The following is a 21,462-nucleotide window of genomic DNA, read 5'->3' on the forward strand; positions in this document are numbered from 1 at the left end:
GTGCAGAGACCCTGCGGCCCCTTCTCGTTTTGCCTTGGCCAGTCTGGCTTCCCTTGTCAGACACAGAGGGCTTGGATATGCAGGGCGCTGACATTCCACTTCCTATGTGGGCAGGGGAAGCCGGTGTTTCCTGAAGATACATGCTGTCATTGTTCCCGCCGCGTCATGAATAATAGCCATTCTTCCCCAAGGATGAAGTCACTTCCCTGAAACTAACATGAAACCCACAGGGAAGGAAAGCAGCATTTACTGCATTCCTACTATGTGCCAAGCAAGTGGGTATCTTATTTGATTCTCATAAGAGCTCTGCAAAGCAAGCATAACTTCTTCCTTCCTTCCTTCCTTCCTTTCTTCCTTCCTTCCTTCCTTCCTTCCTTCCTTCCTTCCTTCCTTTCTTTCTCTCTCTCTCTCTTTCTTTCACAAGTAATGTAACTGAGGCTCAGAGACGTTAACTGCTTTGTCACATTTGCGCGCACACACACACACACACACACACACAAGACAGAGTTGAAATTTGGTCACATGTATGTGGTGTAATCTGCGGGCGGCCAGCAATGCCCATAGCTGCCTCCCTGCTTGCCTCAAAGACCAAAGTCGAGATGGGAAGAAATTCCCAAAAAAAGATAAAAAGGGGGAATAGTAGAAGAGAGAAACAGGACCAAGTGTACTTCCACTTATTCCTCAAATCTCAATTCAGTATTTATGTCAAGCACAGGGGCTGGGGACACACATCATAGAATACAAGTCCTCTCCTCCCAGAGGTCAGTCTCATGCATGAACCACATAAGAAATTCGGAAATTATGGTTAGGCAAGACTGATGCTATTAGGTCACTTATTCTAGTTTTTATTTTTTATTTTTAAAAAAATTTTTTAATGTTTTATTTATTTCTAAGAGAGAGAGAGAGAGAGCATGAGCAGGGGAGGGTCAAAGAGAGAGGGAGTCACAGACTCTGAAACAGGCTCCAGGCTCTGAGCTGGCAGTCAGCACAGAGCCCGACCCGGGGCTCGAACCCACGAACCGAGAGATCATGACCTAAGCGAAAGTCAGACGCCCAACCGACTAAGCCACCCAGGCGCCCCCACTTACTCTAGTTTTTAATATTTGAAGCTCTCTGTAATAAAATGTCTAAAAATACACACTGGACTCCATCCAAATGCAATACTCAGGGTGTTGTAAAAGCGCAACCCAGAATGGAGGTCTAATCAGGGAAGTCTCCACTGAGGAGGTGATATTTGAGCTGAGTTTTGTGAGGCAAGAGGGAGTTGGTGACACAGAGTAGCATGGAACAGGCATTGCAAAGGGTATATGCAGAGACCCAGAGGCCTGACACAGCATGGCCTGCTTAGAGAATGGTGGGTACAAGTCAAGTCCTACAGCCCAAATGAAGAAGGTACTGTCTTCAAGCTGCCTTGGGAAATGGTCTCTCAGGTGCACTCAGCACTTCTCTGGGTTTTAGGGATTTCCTTTGGTGCTTTCTGGCCTGGTTTTCTCACTTTATAGAGGATTGGCGCCAGAGCCAGGAGAAGAGAGGAGGAGGGGCGCCACCTGGAGGTCAGAAGGTGAAGTGAGCGTCGAGTTCCCCTCTGAAAACTTGCTTTGGGCAAAACAAAAGTCCTGCCTTCTACTCAGCTCTATCAGAGCATCAGGGAAATCCTCTGCTCCCCAGAAACAAAAGGCAAAGTAAGGAGAGGGCAATGTTTCCAAACAGAGCAGAGGGACTGAAATCCAAATTAGAGACGCACTCTACACGTGCAAAGGACGTCAACCAAAAGAAAGCTTGGATTTGCTCATTTCATCCAATACTACTACTAGTAATGACCTGCTATTTGTTGAGGCTAACTCTGCACCAGGTACATGGGTACACTGTACTATTTGCTGAACAGATTCATCTCCTTTAAGTCTTAGCAAAAACCTTATTTAAAAAAAATTTTTTTTATCTTTAAGCAAGCCCTTCACCCAATGTGGGCCTTCAACTTACCACCCTGAGATCAAGAGACACATGCTGTCCCAACTGAGCCAGCCAGGTGCCTCTCAGCAACAACTCATAAAGGAGATATTACTTTTTGTTCATTATAGTGAACAAATGGTAGTTCAGAGAGGCTGAGTAACTCTCCTGGCTCACACAGCCAGGACATGGAGAAGCTGGAATTTGAACCCAGGTTTGTGGACTCAGAAGCTCATGCACTCAACCACTGGGCTAGACACCTGATGGGTATGGCAATTAAACAGCTCCACAGTAAAAAACAAGAAACAAGTGCTGGTGGGGTTGTGGAGAAAAGGGAACTGGCATATACTAACGGTAGGAATGCAAACTGGTGCAGCCACTGTGGAAAACAGTATGGAGGGTCCTCAAAAAGTTAAAAATAGAACAGACTACTCTGTGATCCAGCAGTTGCACTACTAGGTATTTACCCAAAGAATACAAAAATACTAATTCAAAAGGATACATGCAGGGCGCCTGAGTGGCTCAGCCAGTTCAGCATCTGACTCTTGGTTTCAGCTCAGGTCACGATCTCACGATTTTATGAGTTGGAGCCCCGCATCAGGCTCTGTGCTGACAGTGTGGAGCCTGTGTGGGATTCTCTCTCTCTGCCCCTCCCCTGCTCATGCTGTCTCTGTCTCTCTCAAAAATAAATAAAAACTTAATTTTTTTTCAAAAGGATACATGCACCTCATGTTTACAGCAGCATTATCTATAATAGCCAAATTATGGAAACAGTCCAAGTGTCCATTGACTGACGAAAGGATAAAGATGTGGTATATACACACGATGGAATATTACTCAGCCATAAAAAGAATGAAATCTTGCCATTTGCAATGACTTGGATGGAGCTAACAAAATAAGTCAGGCAGAGAAGGACAAATACTATATGACTGCCCTCGTATGTGGAATTTATGAAATAAAACAAAAGAGCAAAGGGAAAGAAAAAAAGTAAGAGGGAGGCACACCAAGAAACAGACACTTAACTATAGAGAACAAACTAATGGTTACCAGAGGGGAGGTGGGTGGGAGATGGGAGAAACAAGGAACGGGATTAAAGAGTGCACTTACCATGATGAATGAATGAATGAATGAATGAATGAATAACAGGTCTAAAGTGTAACTCATCATCTTTGCCAAAACTTGTTCCTCTTTCTCTATTTTCCAACTCAGCAAATGCCACAACTGTCCCCCCACATCCAATTGTTGAAGCCAGAAACCTAAGAATTTTGACCCGTACCTAATCGTGCACCAGTAAATATCTTTAACATTTTTCTATTCCCTCTGTCTTCACTGCGGCTGCCTTGGTTCAGGCCATGGCAGTCTTGTGCCTAACTCAATGCTCTCCCAAGAGTTTTCCTTCCTACCACTAGTGTGACTGATTTATAATCATCTCTCCTTTTCCCGTAACAATATGGCCCACCAGTGTGATCTCAGTGCTTAGCAAACAATAGACACTCAACCAATATCTGAATGACCGAAGATAGCCAGGAACCATTATTTCCATTTTATCAGTATTATGGGCTGCACTGTGTCCCCTTAAAACTTGACCTTGCTGTCCTAACCCCGTGTATCTCGCATGTGACTGGGCATGGGGCCTTTAAAGAGGCTAAGTGGGATTGTCCTGGTGGGCTGGTGTCCTTAAAAGAAGAGATTAGGCCACAGAAAGATGTCCCAAAGAGAGAGGTGTCAGAAGGAAGCAGCTCTACTTGATCTTGCACTTCCGGCCTCCATACTGAGACACAAATTCCCATGTTGAAGCCACCAGTCTGTGAGATTCGGTTACAGCAGCCCTAGCAAACTAATGCAATCCAGAAAGGAAATCAGACTCCAGAGAGGTTGAAGAACTTATCTAACACTGTATGGTAATTAGTCATGCGCTAGTTGGCAAGGCAGTAATGACATTCTGCATTGTGATTACTCTTTTATGCTATTTACCAACTCTTGTAACTGACTGAACTCTATCATCATGGAACTTCTTGAATGTTAGGGAATTGTTAGTTCAATTGGCACGCAAGGGCGAGGGTCCTGTCTCACCTTTCTTGGTACTCCCAGGCTTCCAGGCCAAGGTTGTGATTTTTAAGAGCAAGTTTTCATTGCTTTTGGTATTGTTGTTCTTGTGTGATTGATGGACACATCTAGATGGGTAAAATGGAGCCTGATGGCCGATTCCTGATTCCCAAGACAAACATGCAACCAGGGGCCACCATCTCCAGTAACGGAATAGGATTCATCTCTGAATCTTCAAGTAGAAGCATCCGGATGTTGGGTTGAAGACATTATGAGAGTAATGGTGCACAACATCTGAAGTTAGGGTTGTCCATTACCTAAAAAAGGAGTATGTGAGAGTGTGTGCACCTGTGTGTAGCAGATAGTCGGGGAAGAGGCCTGTGGGGAACAGAAGCTGTAACTTCAGAGTAGCCCCTTTCAAAATGGAAGGGCCCTGGGGGCGCCTGGGCTGCTCAGTCGAATAAGCATCTGACTTTGGCTCAGGTCATGACCTCTGGGTTTATGAGTTGGAGCCCCATCAAGGCTCCATGCTGTCAGCTCAGAGCCTGAAGCCTGCTTCAAATTCTGTGTCACCCTCTCTCTTTGCCCCACCCCCTCACTCATGCTCTGTCTCTGTCTCTCTTTCTCTCAAAAATAAATAAATCTTAAAAAAAAAAGAAGGGCCCTAAAGTGTTGATCATGCAGGCGCCTTTGTGCCAGAAACAGACAACCCAGCGAGCGAGGCAGAGGCGCTGGAAACAAAGGCCAACTCCTGAACTCTTTCGAGCAGATCCATTGTGTTCATAGACAGAACAGCCATGGGGCAGCACCCCATGCACAGTCATACTCAGGAACGAGGACACTTCTCCAATGTCATGGGGTGGTGGTGGATGGAAGGAGATGTGGCCCTTCTAAAAGTGAGAGGAAACCCCAAATGATCAACTGTAAGACTCCCTCTAGACTCCCTCACTGATGCTGCTTCACGGTCAAGGGCAGGTTGGTGTCTCCTGTCCCAGTGAGCATCACCTGCTTACGATACTGAACTCTGAGTATTCATCAAAGTGGCTTAATAGCGCATAACATTTTGACAAAGGCCACTTTCTTTGTATATAAGGGGAGCAAAGTAACACCAATTAGACCCCGTTCATGCGTGCTTGATGCATGCAGCAGGAGGGTGTACTGCAGACTAGGCCCCAAGCAGCCGTGAGCGAAAACAGACAGGGACCTGTCCTCGTGCAGCTTACGAGTCCCCACCTGCACACCGAGTTATAAGCGAGCTGGTAGTCTCTGGGCGATTCTTTTTCTACAGGTCTTTTCCTTTCTTTTTTTTTTTTCCCTGTATTTTCTCATTTCCTACTATTACAAACATACATTACTCCACCAAAGTATGAAATAAACAATTTCTTTTTATGTATGTATTTTGAGAGAGAGAGAACAAGTCAGGGAGGGGCACAGGGAGACTGAGACAGAGAGAGAATCCCAAGCAGGCTCCATGCTGTCAGCACAGAGCCTGACACAGGGCTCAAACTCACGAACTGTGAGATTATGACTTGAGCCGAAACCACGAGTTGAATGCTTAACCGACTGAGCCACCCAAGTGCCCTTACACATTTCATTTCTATCAAATATTAACCCTTTATGGGCTAGTTTGTGTCCTGAATTTCTTCTTAAGGCCTTAGTCTCAAGAATTGGGAACAGTTACATTTCTCACTGTGCATTACACTGGTCTAATCAGGAGACAGAACCACATGGTAACTGAAACAGAGGAAGCTGATATAAAGAGGCATTACACTATAAAAGGAGAATAAGTATAAAGATATAAAGAGAACTCTCCCGAAGGCTGAGGAAGAGTATGTAGGCAGAAGGGACAATGTGGAAGGGGACCGCCCCCCTCCTGGGGGTCGGGATTCAGAACTCATTGGGAAAGGTGTGCTTGCAGCCCCCTGGGTGGCAGAGAAGTTTGTCTGGGTCGGGGCTGCTCCACAGATGCCAGCAAACAGGAAATGGTCTTCAAAGGTGGACTAGACTAGAGAAAGGGAGTCAGAGAACCACTATGGGGCATAAGGTTCAGCATCTGTGGTGTCTGCCTCAGGAAGGCCCTGGAAGGTGCTCAAGAGGCCTGGGCCGGCGCTGTGGGTCCCTGACGGCTCTGGGCATGCAGTTGGAGCAAGGTGGCCCACATGTTCCCACACACCCACACCACTCCTCAGGCAGCAGGAACAAGAAAAAGCAGAAACCACAGCACAAAGGAACTCGGAAGAGAAGCGCCTTCCTCCTGCAACGTCCCTCTGGCTCCCTCTACTGGCAAACCTTAGCATTGTGCTTACTGTCCGGCAGAAAATGCATACCGTCCACTTATCCCAGAGCAGATGCTGAAGAGTGAACTTGGAGGTGGAAGGCCAACCTCCAATTGACAGCTGGGCACAAGCTATTATCAGTCATTGTAACAGGGACAGGCAAACTTGTTCTGCAAAGAGCCCAACCGTAAATATTTTAAGCTTTGTGAGTCATACAGTCTCTTTCAAAACTACTCAATTCTGATACTGTTGCAAAAACGTAGTACAGACAACATCCAAACAAATAAACAGAGCTGTGTTCCAATAAAACTTTATTTACGAAAATAGCGAGTAGATTTACCACAGATCACAGTTTACCAACTCTTGATTTAGAGCTTTAGATGGAATAATCTGTGTTCTGTGAATAGGATTATATTGAGACGAAAGGGAATAAACACAAATGCATAGAGCTGAGGCAGGTGGTGGGCACTGAGAAAAAATGAATTTAAATGGAGATAATAATGTCTACATCTAGAAGGGTCTTTTGGTCTATATCAAGTGAATGCTATGGACTGAATGCTTGTGTCTCCCCCAAATTCAAATGTTGAAACCCTAACCCCCAATGTGATGGTGTTTGGAGATGGAGCCTTTGGGAGGTAAGTAGGTCATGGGTATGGAGCCCTCCTGATGGGATTAGTGTCTTTATAGGAAAAGACAGAGAGAACTTGCTCTTTCTGCTCTCTGCCATGTGAGTACAAGAGGCTGGCTTTCTGCACACCAGGAAGTGCGGCCCTCACCAAACTGTCAGATCTGCCAGCACCTTGATCTTGGACATCCCAGCCTCCAGAACTGTGAGAAATGTTTGTTGTTTAAGCCACCCAGTGCATGGAAATTTGTTATAGCTCCCAGGCTGCCAGTGAGCTATCAGGGTACTTAATAAATTAACATCTCCAAAGGCCCTTCTGAGCAAAATAACAGTCCATGTTGTGGCTCCTCTTTTGAGGCAGTTGAGGCTCAGAGGAGCTAAGAAATCATACAGCCTGGTTAGCAGGCGTTTGAACGAGTAGTCTGTATGACTCTTAAGCCCACCTTCCTCACCACCATGTCCCCTACCTCACTCACAAGGGGCAGGTGCATGCTCCCAAACTGGGCTGCTTTCTTTATTGGCTACCATAATAAAGTTGGATTTAACACCTTTGATCTTTGGCAGGTTAGAACTCCCAACCTGAAGGAAGTCAGTACTTAACCTGCTTGAAACCCATCTCCTGAAATGTCCAGGTCACTTAAAGATGAGAGGTGAGAGATATCAGATGATTGACTGGTGTCCCCACTGTCTGCCAAGTTAGTTTTACGGAAGTGGCTGGCTAGAGATCAGTGTCCTATTTCAAGGTTCCCTTCCCATGCCCTCTCCTTCCATGACCTTCCCCATTGATGAATCATCCCTTAATCAAAGGTGGAACATTTGTTGGGCTTCCCCTTTAAAACTTACAGCTACTACAGATGTTTCCTTATTCATTCTGACCACACCTGTAAGATGAGATTTATCAAAATGAATAGTAACTATTTTGTTGCTGCTTATTGACAATACATTGGTCTAGCTACTGTGCATATGGTCTTTCCAGTTTTGACGACAATCCTGGAAGGTAGCTATTATTGTCCCGATTCAATGACAAAGGTGGTGTTTACATAGCAGACACTATTCATCTTTGAGGTAGTTGCCTGAATGGGATTCCATGGAAACAGGAGAAAACCAAGGTTTGGGGAGGTTGGCCTGGCTGCTCATCTGAATCCATGGGTCATTTACTTTACTCTAGGCTACTTTACTTCTAGATACTTTGTTTGTAGAAACACAAAGCATGGGATCCACTTCAGGATCAAACAGAGCCAAGTCCAAATCCCAGCCATTATCTCTTACTAGCTATCTGGCCAATTGCTCCTTTTCTCAATTGAGAGCAATTCTCCATGGCATTTCTGCAGCTCTAGTCAAGGCCTTTATTCTGGACTATTTGCCAAGGATGTGTGTACAGCAAACACCCCTGGAAGTCTCCCTCCAAAACAGAGGGAAGACTTGTTTTCTGTCCAGGATAATGAAGATATGGCCTTCCTCTGGGGCAAACATTGAACGTGTTTGCTAGTCACACCTCCCAAAGATCAAGATTTACTAAGTTTAGTAGGGTTATTCACCTGTGACATAAACCAACTGTATGTTAAATAACCATCTCCCCATTGCTCCGTGGAGTTGGGCACAGGGGAGGCCACAAAAACGTGTACCTCATGCTGTCTGCTGTGCCAGAAGTAACAAAGTCCTTGGCTTCTGACCAAGGACACGCTTGTCTTCCACCAGCATCTATGGAACTGGCAGGCTAACGTGTCAGCATATAAGCGGGATGAGGTCTCAAGCCCTTTACAGTTCCTAACACTCTCATCCAATGTCAAAGAGTCAGTGATACTTTCTCACCTCCCCCTAACCTCAACCTCCTGCTATTTGGCATCATGGAGCCCCAGGACAATACTGAAGCTGATTTTGTTGATGTCACCACAAACCGTCTCATTGCCAATTTCAGGGGGTATTTGATACCAGGGGCAATCCTTCTAGATCTCTGTGGCCTCGACATTAGGGTACACCCTTCTGAGTGCTCTGTTGTTAGCCTCACAAGACCATGGCTTTCATGCTAGCCCTTACTGGCCCCCTTCATGGACTCCTCTTCTTTTAGCAGCCTCATCATGCCCTTCCTGGGTGATCGCACTCCCACTGCTGGTTTTAGGAACACTGTATATGGATACGGTGTATATGTGTATGTCCTGGGCATGTATATGGGTGATTCCTAAACTCTCGCTCCAGTTGAGACGTCTGACACAACACAACTTCCCAGCCACCTGCCGGGCAGCCCGACTTCACACTCACGTGGTCCAAGAAGGAACCCATGTGTCCCCGGTCCTCCTCATCACCTACGGCTCCCTCCTGGGTCCATGCTCTGGATACACCCAGGTACCTCACTGCTCCAGGGAGTCATCCCTGACCTCACACCCCCAGGGCCAAGCTATCTTTGAATGTTCTTTTTCTATTTCAGGAATCTGTACACCCCCTCCCCCCCAACCAGGCTCAACCAGACCTACTCCTCCTACGGCTGTTCCCCCTCAAGTCCCAACCTTTCCTGCCTTGGGCGACAGTACAGCTAACAGGGCTGCCGGCCTCCTGTTGACCCCCCTAAAGCCCTCACCCCACTGCTGCTAGAGCTAGGTTCTGAAAATATAAATCAACTCCTGTCATTTTCCTGCTTTCAATCCTTCACTTGCTCCTCACTGCCATCTGACAACATCAAGATTATTAACAACATAGTTCACCATGCGCTCTAATGCTGTGTCCCACGCACCCAGCAAGCTGCCTCCAGTCCTCCCTTCTGCTTCCTGTGGCCCCAACCACTCCCAGTGGAAACAAGGTGGGGAGGAGGTGTCTCAAAATAGCATCCATTAAACAGCACCAGCTGGTCCTAATGTGTATTATCTGGAACCAGGAAGTTCCCCAAATTTGCATTAGAACTAGTCACACATTTTCTGCTTGCCTCAAAACTATCTGAGTGCTCTTAGTTTTTCTCAAAAAGTAAAATAATAATTTGGATTAGGAACCATATTTCTACTCAATTATTGACTATCAAGTTTATATGTTTCTCAGGGTTCCTTTGAGAAACAAGCCAAGCTACTCCTTCATTCTATCTAGTTAAGGTGCATAAAGAATAGTTTCTCAGTGGATATATTCTCCAAGTGTGTGTGTATTCATCTCCAAATATATATATATAAAACCTTCTCCTCAAAATATATATCTCCTTCTCCTCCAAATATAATCTCCCCCAAAATATATGTGTGTATATATTCATCTCCCCCAAATATATATATATGAGTATATGTCCATCTCCCCCAAATATATATGTATATATATTCATCTCCCCCAAATATATGTGAATATATATGCATCTCCCCCAAATATATATATGAGTATATATCCATCTCCCCCAAATATATATGTGTGTATATATTCATCTCCCTCAAATATATATGTGAGTATATATGCATCACCCCCAAATATGAGTATATATCCATCTCCCCCAAATATATATACATATCCATCTCCACCAAATGCACATATATTTATATACATATTTCATATAGAAAATATATTTCTTACGGTTTTATATATGTCTACATATTTCTATTTCATATAGAAATATATAAATTTCTCTTTGCCCTCTAAGCAGACAAACCAACACCCTGAATGTCCACCAGGAGGCGCCAGGGGCGTCGCCAGACCTGCGGTACCTTCCCGGCTGGAGAGGCAGCGAGGGATGCAGCAGCGATGGAACCCGGCTTCCTTTTTTAAGAATCCGTGTGAGGGAAGGGAGCAGCGCTGCGTTATTTTAGGGAGGCCTTGTCGCACTCCCCCTCCCGCGTGTAGGTAGCGTCTGGGATGTGTGCGGGCCCCATGGAGAGGCGCTGGCGGTGGCGGCGGTGGCAGCTGGGGCTCCGACCGCGGCTGCAGCCGGCAGGAACCCGACCCCGCCGGCGCGGGGACTGAAGCCGCGCGAGGGAGAGCGGCGAGCTGCGAACAAAAGCCCTCCGCGCGGGGCCGGAGCCCGGAACGTGTGGTGAGTGAACCGGCGGGAGACCCGGGAGCAGCGGCCACTGGCGTGGCCCGGCTCGCTGAGTCCCCCGAGCCCGCCTCACTGAGATACGGTAGGACTCGGAGGGCATCTAGGGGCAGGTGTCCGAGCGTAGCCGGGGGTGGATCGGTGCCCTTAGCACGTTCGGACCTGGAGGGGATCGGGCGCGTTTGAGCGGACCAGGCGCCTTCTCCATCCCCAGCCAACACCCGGGAGGGGTGGGGGCGGGGGCGGGCACAGCTCCCAGCAAGCCCTGCCCAAAAGGCAGAGCAAGAATCGAACACCCCTCCTGGGGAGGCCTTTTGTAATTGAGGCATTTCTCTTTGCCCTTCCATCAGCCGCAGACCCGGTATCCTTTGGCAGGGGGAAATCATATAATACATATCATGTGAATTACAGGGCTTACGAGCCTAATCCCAAATAAACTTCTCCCCGAGGCAAATGGGGTCCTCGCAGCAATGCGCTCTGAGGACGAACAGGCCTCTGGTCTTTTTTGTTCCTGCAAAGCTGCGGTCCCCGCCTAAGCTACAAACAAATACACTAATCCTCCCGGGAATCCTCCACTGCCTCCCTGGCCTGCTACTGTCCGCACCGCGATCTTTTCATCTTAACTTGCAGCAGAAAGGAGATGCATCCAGCGGGCTAGACGTCCCGGGGAGCCGGGCCCCAGGACCGAGCCCTGCACACCCGGGCTCAGGGAGGTTGAGGTTGCCCCAGTGCCGGCCCCCTCCCCCCCACTTCCCCCACCCCCGCCTGGGTTTTCAGGGCAGCGGCATTATGATTTACGTACCCCCCACCCCCGGCCTCTGAGCCTAATCCCAAAGCGGATTAAGTTGGGAGGGGGGGTGTATATGAATGGGGGAGACAGAACTGCTCTCATGTATTCCTCGGTGTCCCTACCTTGTCATCTGCAGAGACTCCACAGGACAGGGCTCCGCCATGGTGGACCCCGTGCCGGAAGAGGAGAAGGCGGGAGCTGAGCCGGAAGGTTCGGGAGGGGACGGAGCCGCCGCGTCCGTGCCCCCTGACGCCCAGGGCGCCCAGCAGCCCGCTGCCTCCACGGCCTCGGCCTCGGCCTCAGCCTCGGCCTCGGCTTCGGCTTCGGCCTCGGCGGCGGGGGTGGCGCCCCGCAAGGCTGAAGTCCCGAGCGCCGCAGAAGAAGGCGGGCGGCGGGAGCAGTCCCCACTGCTGCACCTCGACCTCTTCAACTTCGACTGTCCGGAGGCCGAGGGCAGCCGCTACGTGCTGACCAGCCCTCGCTCGCTGGAGGCCTGCGCTCGCTGCGCCGTCAAGCCGGTGGAGCTGCTGCCCAGGGCCCTGGCCGACCTGGTGCGCGAGGCGCCGGGCCGCTCCATGAGAGTGGCCACCGGCCTGTACGAGGCGTACGAGGCGGAGCGGCGGGCCAAGCTGCAGCAGTGCCGGGCCGAGCGCGAGCGCATCGTGCGCGAGGAGAAGCGGCGCCTCTTCACGCCCTTGGGCCCGGCCGCCGCCGCCGCCGCCTCGGTCCCCAGCGCGGGCGGCAGCAGCAGCAGCAGCTGCAGCAGCGCCAGCCTCCCGGGCTCGCCTGCGCCGCGTGCCGCGCGCAAGGCCTCCTCCAGCCCGTCCCCCGCCCGGACGCAACCTCCGCCCGCGGGCTCGCGGGCAGGTAGGAAGAGCCACTCGCTAGACTCGCTGTCCCGCCGGCGCGAGGGCGCCCTCAGCTCTGAGTCCGGCGCGTCGTCGTCGTCCTACAGCGGGGAGAGCCTGCGGGAGCTGCGCTGGCCTCCGCGCGCCTCTGCCAGGAACAGCTGCCCCGCGGGCTCGGCGTCCTCCGCCCCCAACCCTCTGGGCCGCCCATCCGCCCTGGCCCTGGTGCCGCTCACCGGCCGCAGCTTCAGTCTGGGCGACCTGAGCCACTCGCCGCAGACCGCTCAGCACGTGGAGCGCATAGTGCGCCAAGTGCGCGCCGAGCGGGGCCTGCGCGGAGTGCCCGAGCGCGACCGCAAGATCGCGGCGCTGATGCTGGCGCGCCACCAGGAGGAGCGCCTGCTGCTGGAGCAGCGCGCCGCGGCCCACGGCCAATGGGAGCAGCAGCGCGTGCGCGCCGAGCAGCGGCGGGAACGCGAGGAGCGGGAGAAGCAGCGCGCGCTGGAGCAGGGCCGCCGGGCCTGGGCCGCGCAGGTGGAGGAGCGGCGCGGCCGCCGGGGGCGCGAAGAGCTGGAGGCGGCGCGACGGCGGCAGCGGCAGTGCGAGCGCAGCGAAGAGCGGCGGCGGGAGCTGGCGGAACGCCAGGGCCTGCTGCGGCGGGAGCGGGCGGAGCGCGCCGCCCGGGAGGATAGGCTGCGCAAGCTGCAGCAGGAACAGAACCTGAAGCAGCGCGAGGAGGGCCTGCAGGAGGGGCGCGAGCGGGCCGAACAGGCCCGCCGCGAGCGCGCCCAACGCGCGGCCCGCACCAAGCAGCGGCAGGAGGGCCAGCTGCAGCGGGAGAAGCGCGAGCTGAGCCGGGCCGAGCGCGCGCGCCACGAGGCGCTGCTGCAAGGCCGGGCCCGGCAGGAGCGCGCCGAGCGAGAGGGCCTGCGGAGCTCCCTGGAGGCCAGCTTGGGCCGCGCGCAGGAGAACTACGAGCAGCTGGTGGAGCAGCGCGCCCGCGAGCTGCGGGAGCGGGCCCGGCGCGAGGAGCTGCAGGGCCGGCGGGCCAAGGAGGCGGCCGAGCGCAAAGAGCGCGAGCACCAGGCGCACCTGGAGGCGCTGGCGCGCGCCGGAGAACGGCGGCTGCAGCACGCGGCGCAGGCGGCCGAGGAAGCGGTGCAGCAGAAGGCGCGGCGCGTGGGCCAGAGCCGGTTGGAGAAGGAGCGGACCCAGCGCGCCAACAAGGAGAAGGTGGAGAGAGATGAAGACTGCCGCCGGCGGGAGCTGCTGCAGGCCATCGGGCGCAAGCTGGAGCGCAGCGAGCAGCTGTCACGCGACCGGAGGAGCGCGCTGGAGAGCGCGCGCTCCACCGCCCGGGCCTCCTTCCATGTGCGGGAGAAGGTGCGCGAGGAAACCAACACGCGCTCCTTCGACCGCATGGTGCGCGAAGCCCAGCTGCACGCCAGTCTGGACCGTAAATGACCGCCGCCCTGGGCTGGCCAGCCTCCCGCGCCCAGCCCCGGGCGGCCTCCCTTGGCCTTTATGACCAGACCGCGGAAGTCCCTCCGTCGGGGCTCGGCACCGTGGCCTTGCCAGGCTTCCGACCGGTGAGGCGAGGAGAGGACAGATAGGAGACCTGCCAGCCCGCCGCCTTTTTAAAACCTGACTTCGTTTGGAAATGACAGAGCACAATCTTGGACCACATCCTCCCTGGGTGCCTCCCGCAGCGACCCTTGCCAAGCTTCCCCGTGTGTCTTTGGGATTGAAATAGAAAAAAGAGCTGGAGAGAAAGAGGCTGGGTGGGGTCTGTGGGGCAGCCCCCCCACCCCGGGCGTGGCCGCCCCTTCTGCAGCAGGGAGCCCAGGCACCTGTTGCACAGTGGTGTCTGAGGTGACTGCGGTTACCGCAGCGGAGGGGGCATCTCCTTGGCTCGCCTCCATCTTTTTTACTGTGGCAAGTTGCACAAAGCGCGGAGCCCACGCAGAAAAGCATAGCTCTTGCAGCGTCTCAGGCCACACCAAATGACGCCAAAAGCGAGTGACGCCAAAAGCGAGTGATTCCTTGTACGCTTGACTTTTCATCTGCCACTTGCGCAAATTCTGATCTTCGTTCTGGTCGTTTTTTGGTTAATTCCCCTAGGCTTTCTAGTTAGACAATCATCTGCAAATTATGATCAATTTGTGTCTTTTTTCTCTCCTTGTTCTCCCAAGGGACACAAGAAACGTATTGTTGGTTGGTTTGGTGACGCTGTTTTGGCTTTAGTGGAAGCCCCCAGCCCCCCGGGGGGGGGGAGGAGATGTGTTCCCTAGGCAGCAGTGTTCCACCGAATTGATGCTTTCTTGCAGGGTAGTTTCAGGGGAGGCAGCGGCCTGACGCCCACCTCCCAGGGTGGATGTGAGCCCATTCCTCGAAGGACAGCAGCCATGCCTTAAAAAGCAGAGCTACCTTATGTGCCTGCCCAGGCCAATCCTGCCTAAATCTCCTGACCCGGACGCGGCCCCGACGGTGGGCACCGCGAGTCTGGAGCTAGGATTTCCTCTGCGGAAGAGTCCTCCCAGCGGCCCCGACGGTGATCTGCGGCGGCTGGGATTGCCCCTTTGCTGTTGAGAGTTGTGTTTGCTGTTCGTGGTGGTACGTCTCCCTCGTCCTCTGGCACAGAAGAAAAAGAGAATCTCTCCCTCCCCCCTTAAGTTCTGGTTCTCTCTCCCTTGTGACTGACAGTGTTTAACCAGTTTCGCCGTGCCTCACCTTTCCCATTGGCCAGGAAGGGCCATCAATTACCCCTTTTCCTGGTACCTCAAGGTCTTCCGGATCCAAAGCACCGCCTGAGTATTATTTGTTGGACTTCTTTGTGCCTTTCTTGACCTGGAGTAGGGAGGCAGGAGGGCTGTGGTTGGTCTAGTTTGTTTCTGGGAAAATGGATTCCTGGTGTTGGAGGGGGCTGTGTGTCCTGACATGATCATTTATTTAGCTCCTGGGGGAAAATACTTGCGAGTCCAAAAATATTCCCATTCAGTTGACTTCAGGCAACTTTAACCCTTAGAGTGCTTCCTTTCCATGAAGCTGAAATCAGCCCCCCGCCCCCCCCCCCATATCCACCCGTTGACTCTGCCTTCATCACAGAAAACGTTACTTTTTTCATTAAATCTGGATCAGGAAATAAAACTTACCAAAAACAAAGCACGAAAAACATAAAAAGAGCAAGAATCAGGGTAGAGAACTACTATATTGGACATATTCATGTATATTCTGCTGGGCAGAATTGTCCCTAAAATGTCTGATGTTATGCACACACATATACATACACACACTCCATCTGCACCCCCGCCCCAATTGCCTGCCAGCAGATACAAAATCATTGTGTAGAGGGAGCAGTACTTGGGTGTTACATTTCAGATGTGTAACCAGGAGGAGAGCTGTGCCAAGGTTTCTTTCTTGAAGGGGTGAATTTTTCCCTCAAATTTTCTTCTTGTTGGTCACCAGTTTATCAGCAGCTAGCTGTAATAATTGACATTGTCTGTGAGTCAGAGGCATTTAACTAAAGGGTTAATCTGATACTTACGGGTTCTTACCTTGTGGCTCCTGATTTCCTAGAGAGCTTTGGAACCATAATAGAAAGTTCCACCTAAAACTACCTTCTTCTAAAGTATGTCTGTTCACTCGAGAAGGACACAGTCTGGCTTTCTGGATGAGACACTGAAAGGTACACAGGTGATCTTACCTTGCCCTTTGTTCAGTTGGTTTTCTGACTTACTGAGTGACTTTGGGTAGATCATCTCTCTGTGCCTTGGTTTTCCCCTACCTGTGGAGAGGGATCATGACTTTGGTCCTCCTCAGCACTGTGAAGATGAACCAGAGTCAAAGAGGTCTCTCAGTTCTGTGACTTTAAACTTTTTTAAAAAATTTTTTATTTATTTCTGAGAGAGAGAGTCAGCATGAACAGGGGAGGGGCAGAGAGAGAGGGAGACACAGAATCCGAAACAGGCTCCAGGCCCTGAGGTGGCGGTCAGCACAGAGCCCAACGCGGGGCTCGAACCCACGAACCATGAGATCATGACCTGAGCCGAAGTCAGACGCCCAACCTACTGAGCCATCCAGGCGCCCCTCAGTTCTGTGACTTTAGAACTGCAGGTGCAATTTGCCATAAACAGAAAGGATCATGTGATCCATGTGATCCATGGATCAAAGGATCCATGTGATCTGAACTGTGCCCAGAGTACAGTGTACTGTCATGACCTAGTGCAGAAAGGAATGGTCTCAAAAAGCACATCACGGCTAACTGGAATTTAAATAAAAACTTTAAGGAAATAAAGAGTCCTCAAGAAAACAAAACAAAACAAAAGCACATTGCAGATCACAGTGTCACATGTGATGCAAAGGCCCAGGTCTGAATGTCACCAAATTAGAGGTTTACACTTAGAGGAAAGCACTGTGTAAAGGAGAAAAAAACTTTTGGACTAAAAAAATAAATCCATATAGAGAAATAAAATTAAAGCAAAAACAGAAGCCAAACCTAGTAATAGTAAAGAATGGTTCTTCCAAATTTCAGACCCCTCTGCCTACAGACTATAGATCCAACTCTATATTCTAGGATAAGTGGTCATGTTGCCCTTTGATGGGGAACAATTTCCAGAATCCTTTGTTGGTCCCTTTATTTATATTCTTCTCTTTGACATGATACCAGAGAGAAGTGTTTTTTATTCTGAAATGCAGCAAAGGAACATTGAAGGAGTGTGGGGCAGTGAGGCTGGTGGATGAAGAAAGGCTTACTTCCCTTGATGTAAACATTCTACCAAGTGCCCAGAATTCGCCTCCAAGCGCCATGCTGGACGTTTTCTTACCATCCGGAAAATTGCAGCCCTGAAGCCGCCTCAGACCTTCACATTTGCCCTCTCGAGGATCCTCCAGCTCTGAAAAAAAGAGAATGCGAAGCAGAGTCAGGAGGAATGAGAAGGGTTAGAAGAAACTTTTGTTTGGTTCATTACCAAGGAAGTAAGCAGGACAAAACTGTTTCAGACGGACTCATCAGTGAAGCTAGCCCAGTGTCCTGCTCAGGCAGGGACCAGTGCCTCCACCCCATCTGGACAGGAAGATGGACATTTTCCCTCAGAAGCACACAGACTGGACCTTCAAGGGAGCAGTAACCAGGATTTGCCAAAGGTGAAGAGTGTATGGAGTAGGGCAGGTATCTGAGAATGCAGTGTATGTTCAGGCCACTCTGTAAAGTCCACTCGTCATCATTCCCTTTCCTTTGAAAAGTCCATTGAAACAGAGGGGTGCCTGATTTGCATACGGGGCTGTATAGTGTTTACCATCAAACCCCCTATAGCTTACGGTTTAGCACTTCACATATAGTCAGCACATAAATACTAGATAGAGAGAGGGACAGATAGTGGATGGATGGTAGACCAATGATTGGCGATCTAAGAAAATCTATGAAGAATAGATCTGGTGGGCAGGCCTCCATTCATTTGATGAATTGGTATTGAACGTCTGCTGTGTGCCAGGCACTTCTTTTCATAGTGGGAAGACAATGTCCGTTATTGACCTTGGGAACCATTTTTGCTTCATTGTCCTGAGCAGACATCTATATTTACCCATTGGGCTTACCTTCCTTCCCACCCTCGTTTCCACCCACAGGCAGATCTGATGGTTCTCGAAGCACTAACTTCAAGCCTTTTCAGTTTCCTAGTGAGACAACTATCTGCCAACAAATCATCATTCAGTCAGTGTTGTTCTCTTTCCTTTGATTAATCAGGAGCCTTGATTAATCAGGTTGGATTCATAAGGTCATGTACTTAATCAGCTTTCAATTACAGTAAAAAGAGATTACACCTTCAAGGGTCTTATTTGCCATGATGTTAACAAAGGCAGCATAAATAATGACCCTGGAAGAAATGGTTGTTATCCTCAACCTAGAGAATGAGCCTCAGGCCATGCAGAGTCTCAGATCACTAAAACAGGGTACCAGCTTCATCATTCAACCATTGGAGCGAAGACAAGAAACTCAACCTTTCAGAATGTTTCCAGTTTCAGTGTTCCAACAAAAAGATTCCTGATCAATGCTAAACTGATGAGAAAGTTTAATGAAGCAAATTTTCTATTTCTTAAGACTTCCAGATGATCGAGCTTCCCCATAGGTTGCTATGTGGACCTTCCTTTTCTCCACTGTAGAATGGCAGCTCCGCTCTACATGTCCCAGGGAAACATTTGGCTGGTGAACATAAGGACACCTGGCATTTCTTGGCAGAACCTGGAAAGCGGCTTTCAGGGACTCAGCGGATAACTGTCAGCTCTAGAAATGTTGTTTAGGTCTTACATGTGATACGTTTGGCTTCCGGTGTCTGATGCAGCACCTGCAGTATTATGACCAATCACATGCTTTAATTACACGACTCTATAGAAGAGCACCTGTTCTGCTCACCTATGTACTCTGATCCACGGAGCTCTGGGGCTCTCTGTACATGCACCTCCTCCCAGCCCCCTACATCCCTTTACATGCCCCTTCATACTGGGCCCTGGTGCTGCTTTGGCTTCCCCTAAGTCAGGGCTGGGACAGAGGGTGGAGTTAGTAGCACAGGCTAGGATATAGAAGGGGAGGGTGGTTTCCTTTTGGGGAACAGTAGTAATCATTGTTTACACTGTTGTTACTTCCTGATTCATCAAATACTCTCGTGTCCCACATGAGCACAAACTTAGTCTGAAGTGATTTTTAAATTAGCTGCCATTTTGAAGTGTTCCTGCCTTTCTTCCTCTCCACTGGCACAGTATGGATGGCATGTTTTTGTGACAGACATTTGTATACTTCACAGGACTGTCAGAAAGGCAGTAGGTCCATATCTGCCCCTGTGCGTGCGTGCACGCGCGTGCGTGCGCGCGCGCACACACACACACACACACACATACTTACAGATGTGGCTACCATACCTTCAAGGCAAAGAGTTTGGTGAAGAAACAAGTACCTTGACTTTTTTCAACTATTAGCTACTATTCCATGGGCCCCCTCGTCATCTATAAAAGGAGGACAATAGATCCCACATGGTAGGCAGTTGTTAAATGAGTTGATGCTTGGAAAGTAGCACAGTCTCTGGGTAATAGCACTCAATTCATGGATATTGTTATTCTAAACTTGGGAGGGTAAAAAAGGAAGGAATGAGGTAGGTTGCACATCAGCCAGGTGATCCTGGCGGACACCAGGCTTTGATGGTCGCCCTTTGCAGTTGTCTGTATCCCTTGCTGTCTGGCCATGCCCCAAACAATCCAAAGGAAGGGGCTCTGGAATAACTGTTCCTCCAATTATGTGCTGTAGCCTGGGGTTGGGGTGGGAGGGATTACCTTGTTTACTAAATGTTTGGCAATAAAACTGACATCTGATGATAATTCTCAAAATTTTGTTTTAAGGCTTCCTCCATGATGGCTACAATGACAGAATGTTTTAAAATGGGGGAAAAGGATGTTTCTGTCGTGGTGCCAGGTTCTACAGTAGTATCTTTAGCAGAACCACATAGGCGAGGTGTGGGAGGCGCACTGGTACTGCAGGATGTGATGCCTGGCAGAAATTCTGGGGTATGCCTCTGTCACTGCTACAGTCCCATGGGAATGAGAAGCAGGGCCTGGGATAAGCCCAGCCTGGGAAAGTGCTGATGGGCTCATTGTAGGAACAGATGTGGGAGCAGAAGGAGAGAGGTGGGTGTGTATTCGCATTGCATCATCCTCAACAAATGACTTTTCCTAAGAAGGCTCAGAAAACGCTATCCCTCCCGGCCCCACTGGCCCCGCAGAGAGCCGCCTGGAGGAATGCTGCAGTACTGGGCTTGTACAAGCTGAGTCCCCGTCCTGGCTTGTATCAGGGCGATGGCCGAGTGGCCCATGCTGGCTCTCACTTGTGCATCGGGAAGTGGGGTGCCCTCCTGCTTTGTCACTTTTCTTCTGCCTTTGGACACCCTAGATGGGGGCCCCTGAGCCCTAAGCAAAATAGTAGAGTGGGCAGAGCGTGCCTCCCAGGAACATCTGCTTGTTTGAAGAGAACCTGCAGGGTGAGCAAAATGCATAGCCAAAGTGAACAATTTGCAAAAGATGGGATTACAGGTCATGATAACTAAAGCATACTAAGCACTTACACTGTGCAACTGTTTTAAGCACCTAATCCTCACCAGGCCTCTAGCAGGTAGGTACTGTTACTGTTCACATTTTACAGATAAGAAAACTGAGGCACCGAGTTTAAGTAACTTGCTCAAGGTCACACAGCTAGTATTGGGGATAAATGGACCTGGACTGTGTCTGACTGTACAGCAAATGCTTCTAACCAGTATGTTGTGTCACTTCTTGGGAATCAGTGGGAAAGATTTTTAAAAATATTTTTATTTCATTTATTTTTTTAATAAAATTTATTTATTTATTTTGAGAGAGAAAGAGAGAGGACCAGTGGGGTAGGGACAGAAAGAGAGGGAGACAGAGGATCCAAAACAGGCTCTGTGCTGACAGCAGAGAACCTAATGTGGGGCTTGAACTCATGAACCAAGAGATCATGACCTGAGCTGAAGTTGGACATTTAACTGACTGAGCCATCCAGGTGCCCTGGGAAAGATTTTTTTTTTTTTTAATTTTTAAAGTTTATTTGTTTTGCCAGCATGGAGCTTGACGTGGTAGTCAAACTCAGAAACTGTGAGATGATGACTGGAGCTGAAATCAAGAGTCAGATGCTGAACTGACTGAGCCACCTCGGTGCCCCAGAAAAGATACATCTTTTTACATTTTTTAAAATGTTTATTTATTTTTGAGAGAGAGAGAGAGCGTGAGCAGGGGAGAAGCAGAGAGAGAGGGAGACATAGAATCTGAAGCAGGCCCCAGGCTCCAAGCTGACAGCACAGAGCCCGACTTAGGGCTTGAACTCTCAAACACCTGAACCAAAATCAAGAGTCAGATACTTAACTGAGCCACCCAGATGCCCT

The 21,462-nt window shown here is 50.1% G+C and overlaps 1 protein-coding gene and 1 long non-coding RNA gene across 2 annotated transcripts; one reads left to right on the top strand and one right to left on the bottom strand.

Moving 5' to 3' along the window:
• The first annotated feature begins 10,831 nt into the window (after positions 1–10,831).
• On the top strand, positions 10,832–13,993 carry CCDC177 (coiled-coil domain containing 177). Its single transcript, XM_039240715.1, has 2 exons — positions 10,832–10,888; positions 11,818–13,993. The coding sequence occupies exon 2, from the start codon at positions 11,843–11,845 to the stop codon at positions 13,991–13,993; it is 2,151 nt and encodes a 716-aa protein (XP_039096646.1). The 5' UTR covers positions 10,832–10,888; positions 11,818–11,842.
• A 1,765-nt stretch (positions 13,994–15,758) lies between these two features.
• Positions 15,759–20,528, bottom strand: LOC120237445. The gene is made up of 3 exons (XR_005529956.1): positions 20,395–20,528; positions 17,353–17,421; positions 15,759–16,313 (listed from the first exon to the last, which is right to left on the bottom strand). It is a non-coding gene; the product is annotated as an uncharacterized LOC120237445 (long non-coding RNA).
• Positions 20,529–21,462: the final 934 nt, after the last annotated feature.

The sequence above is a fragment of the Hyaena hyaena genome, unplaced genomic scaffold (assembly GCF_003009895.1).
Source record: "Hyaena hyaena isolate Hyena2069 unplaced genomic scaffold, ASM300989v1 scaffold_179, whole genome shotgun sequence".
NCBI classification, from domain to species: Eukaryota; Metazoa; Chordata; class Mammalia; order Carnivora; family Hyaenidae; genus Hyaena; species Hyaena hyaena.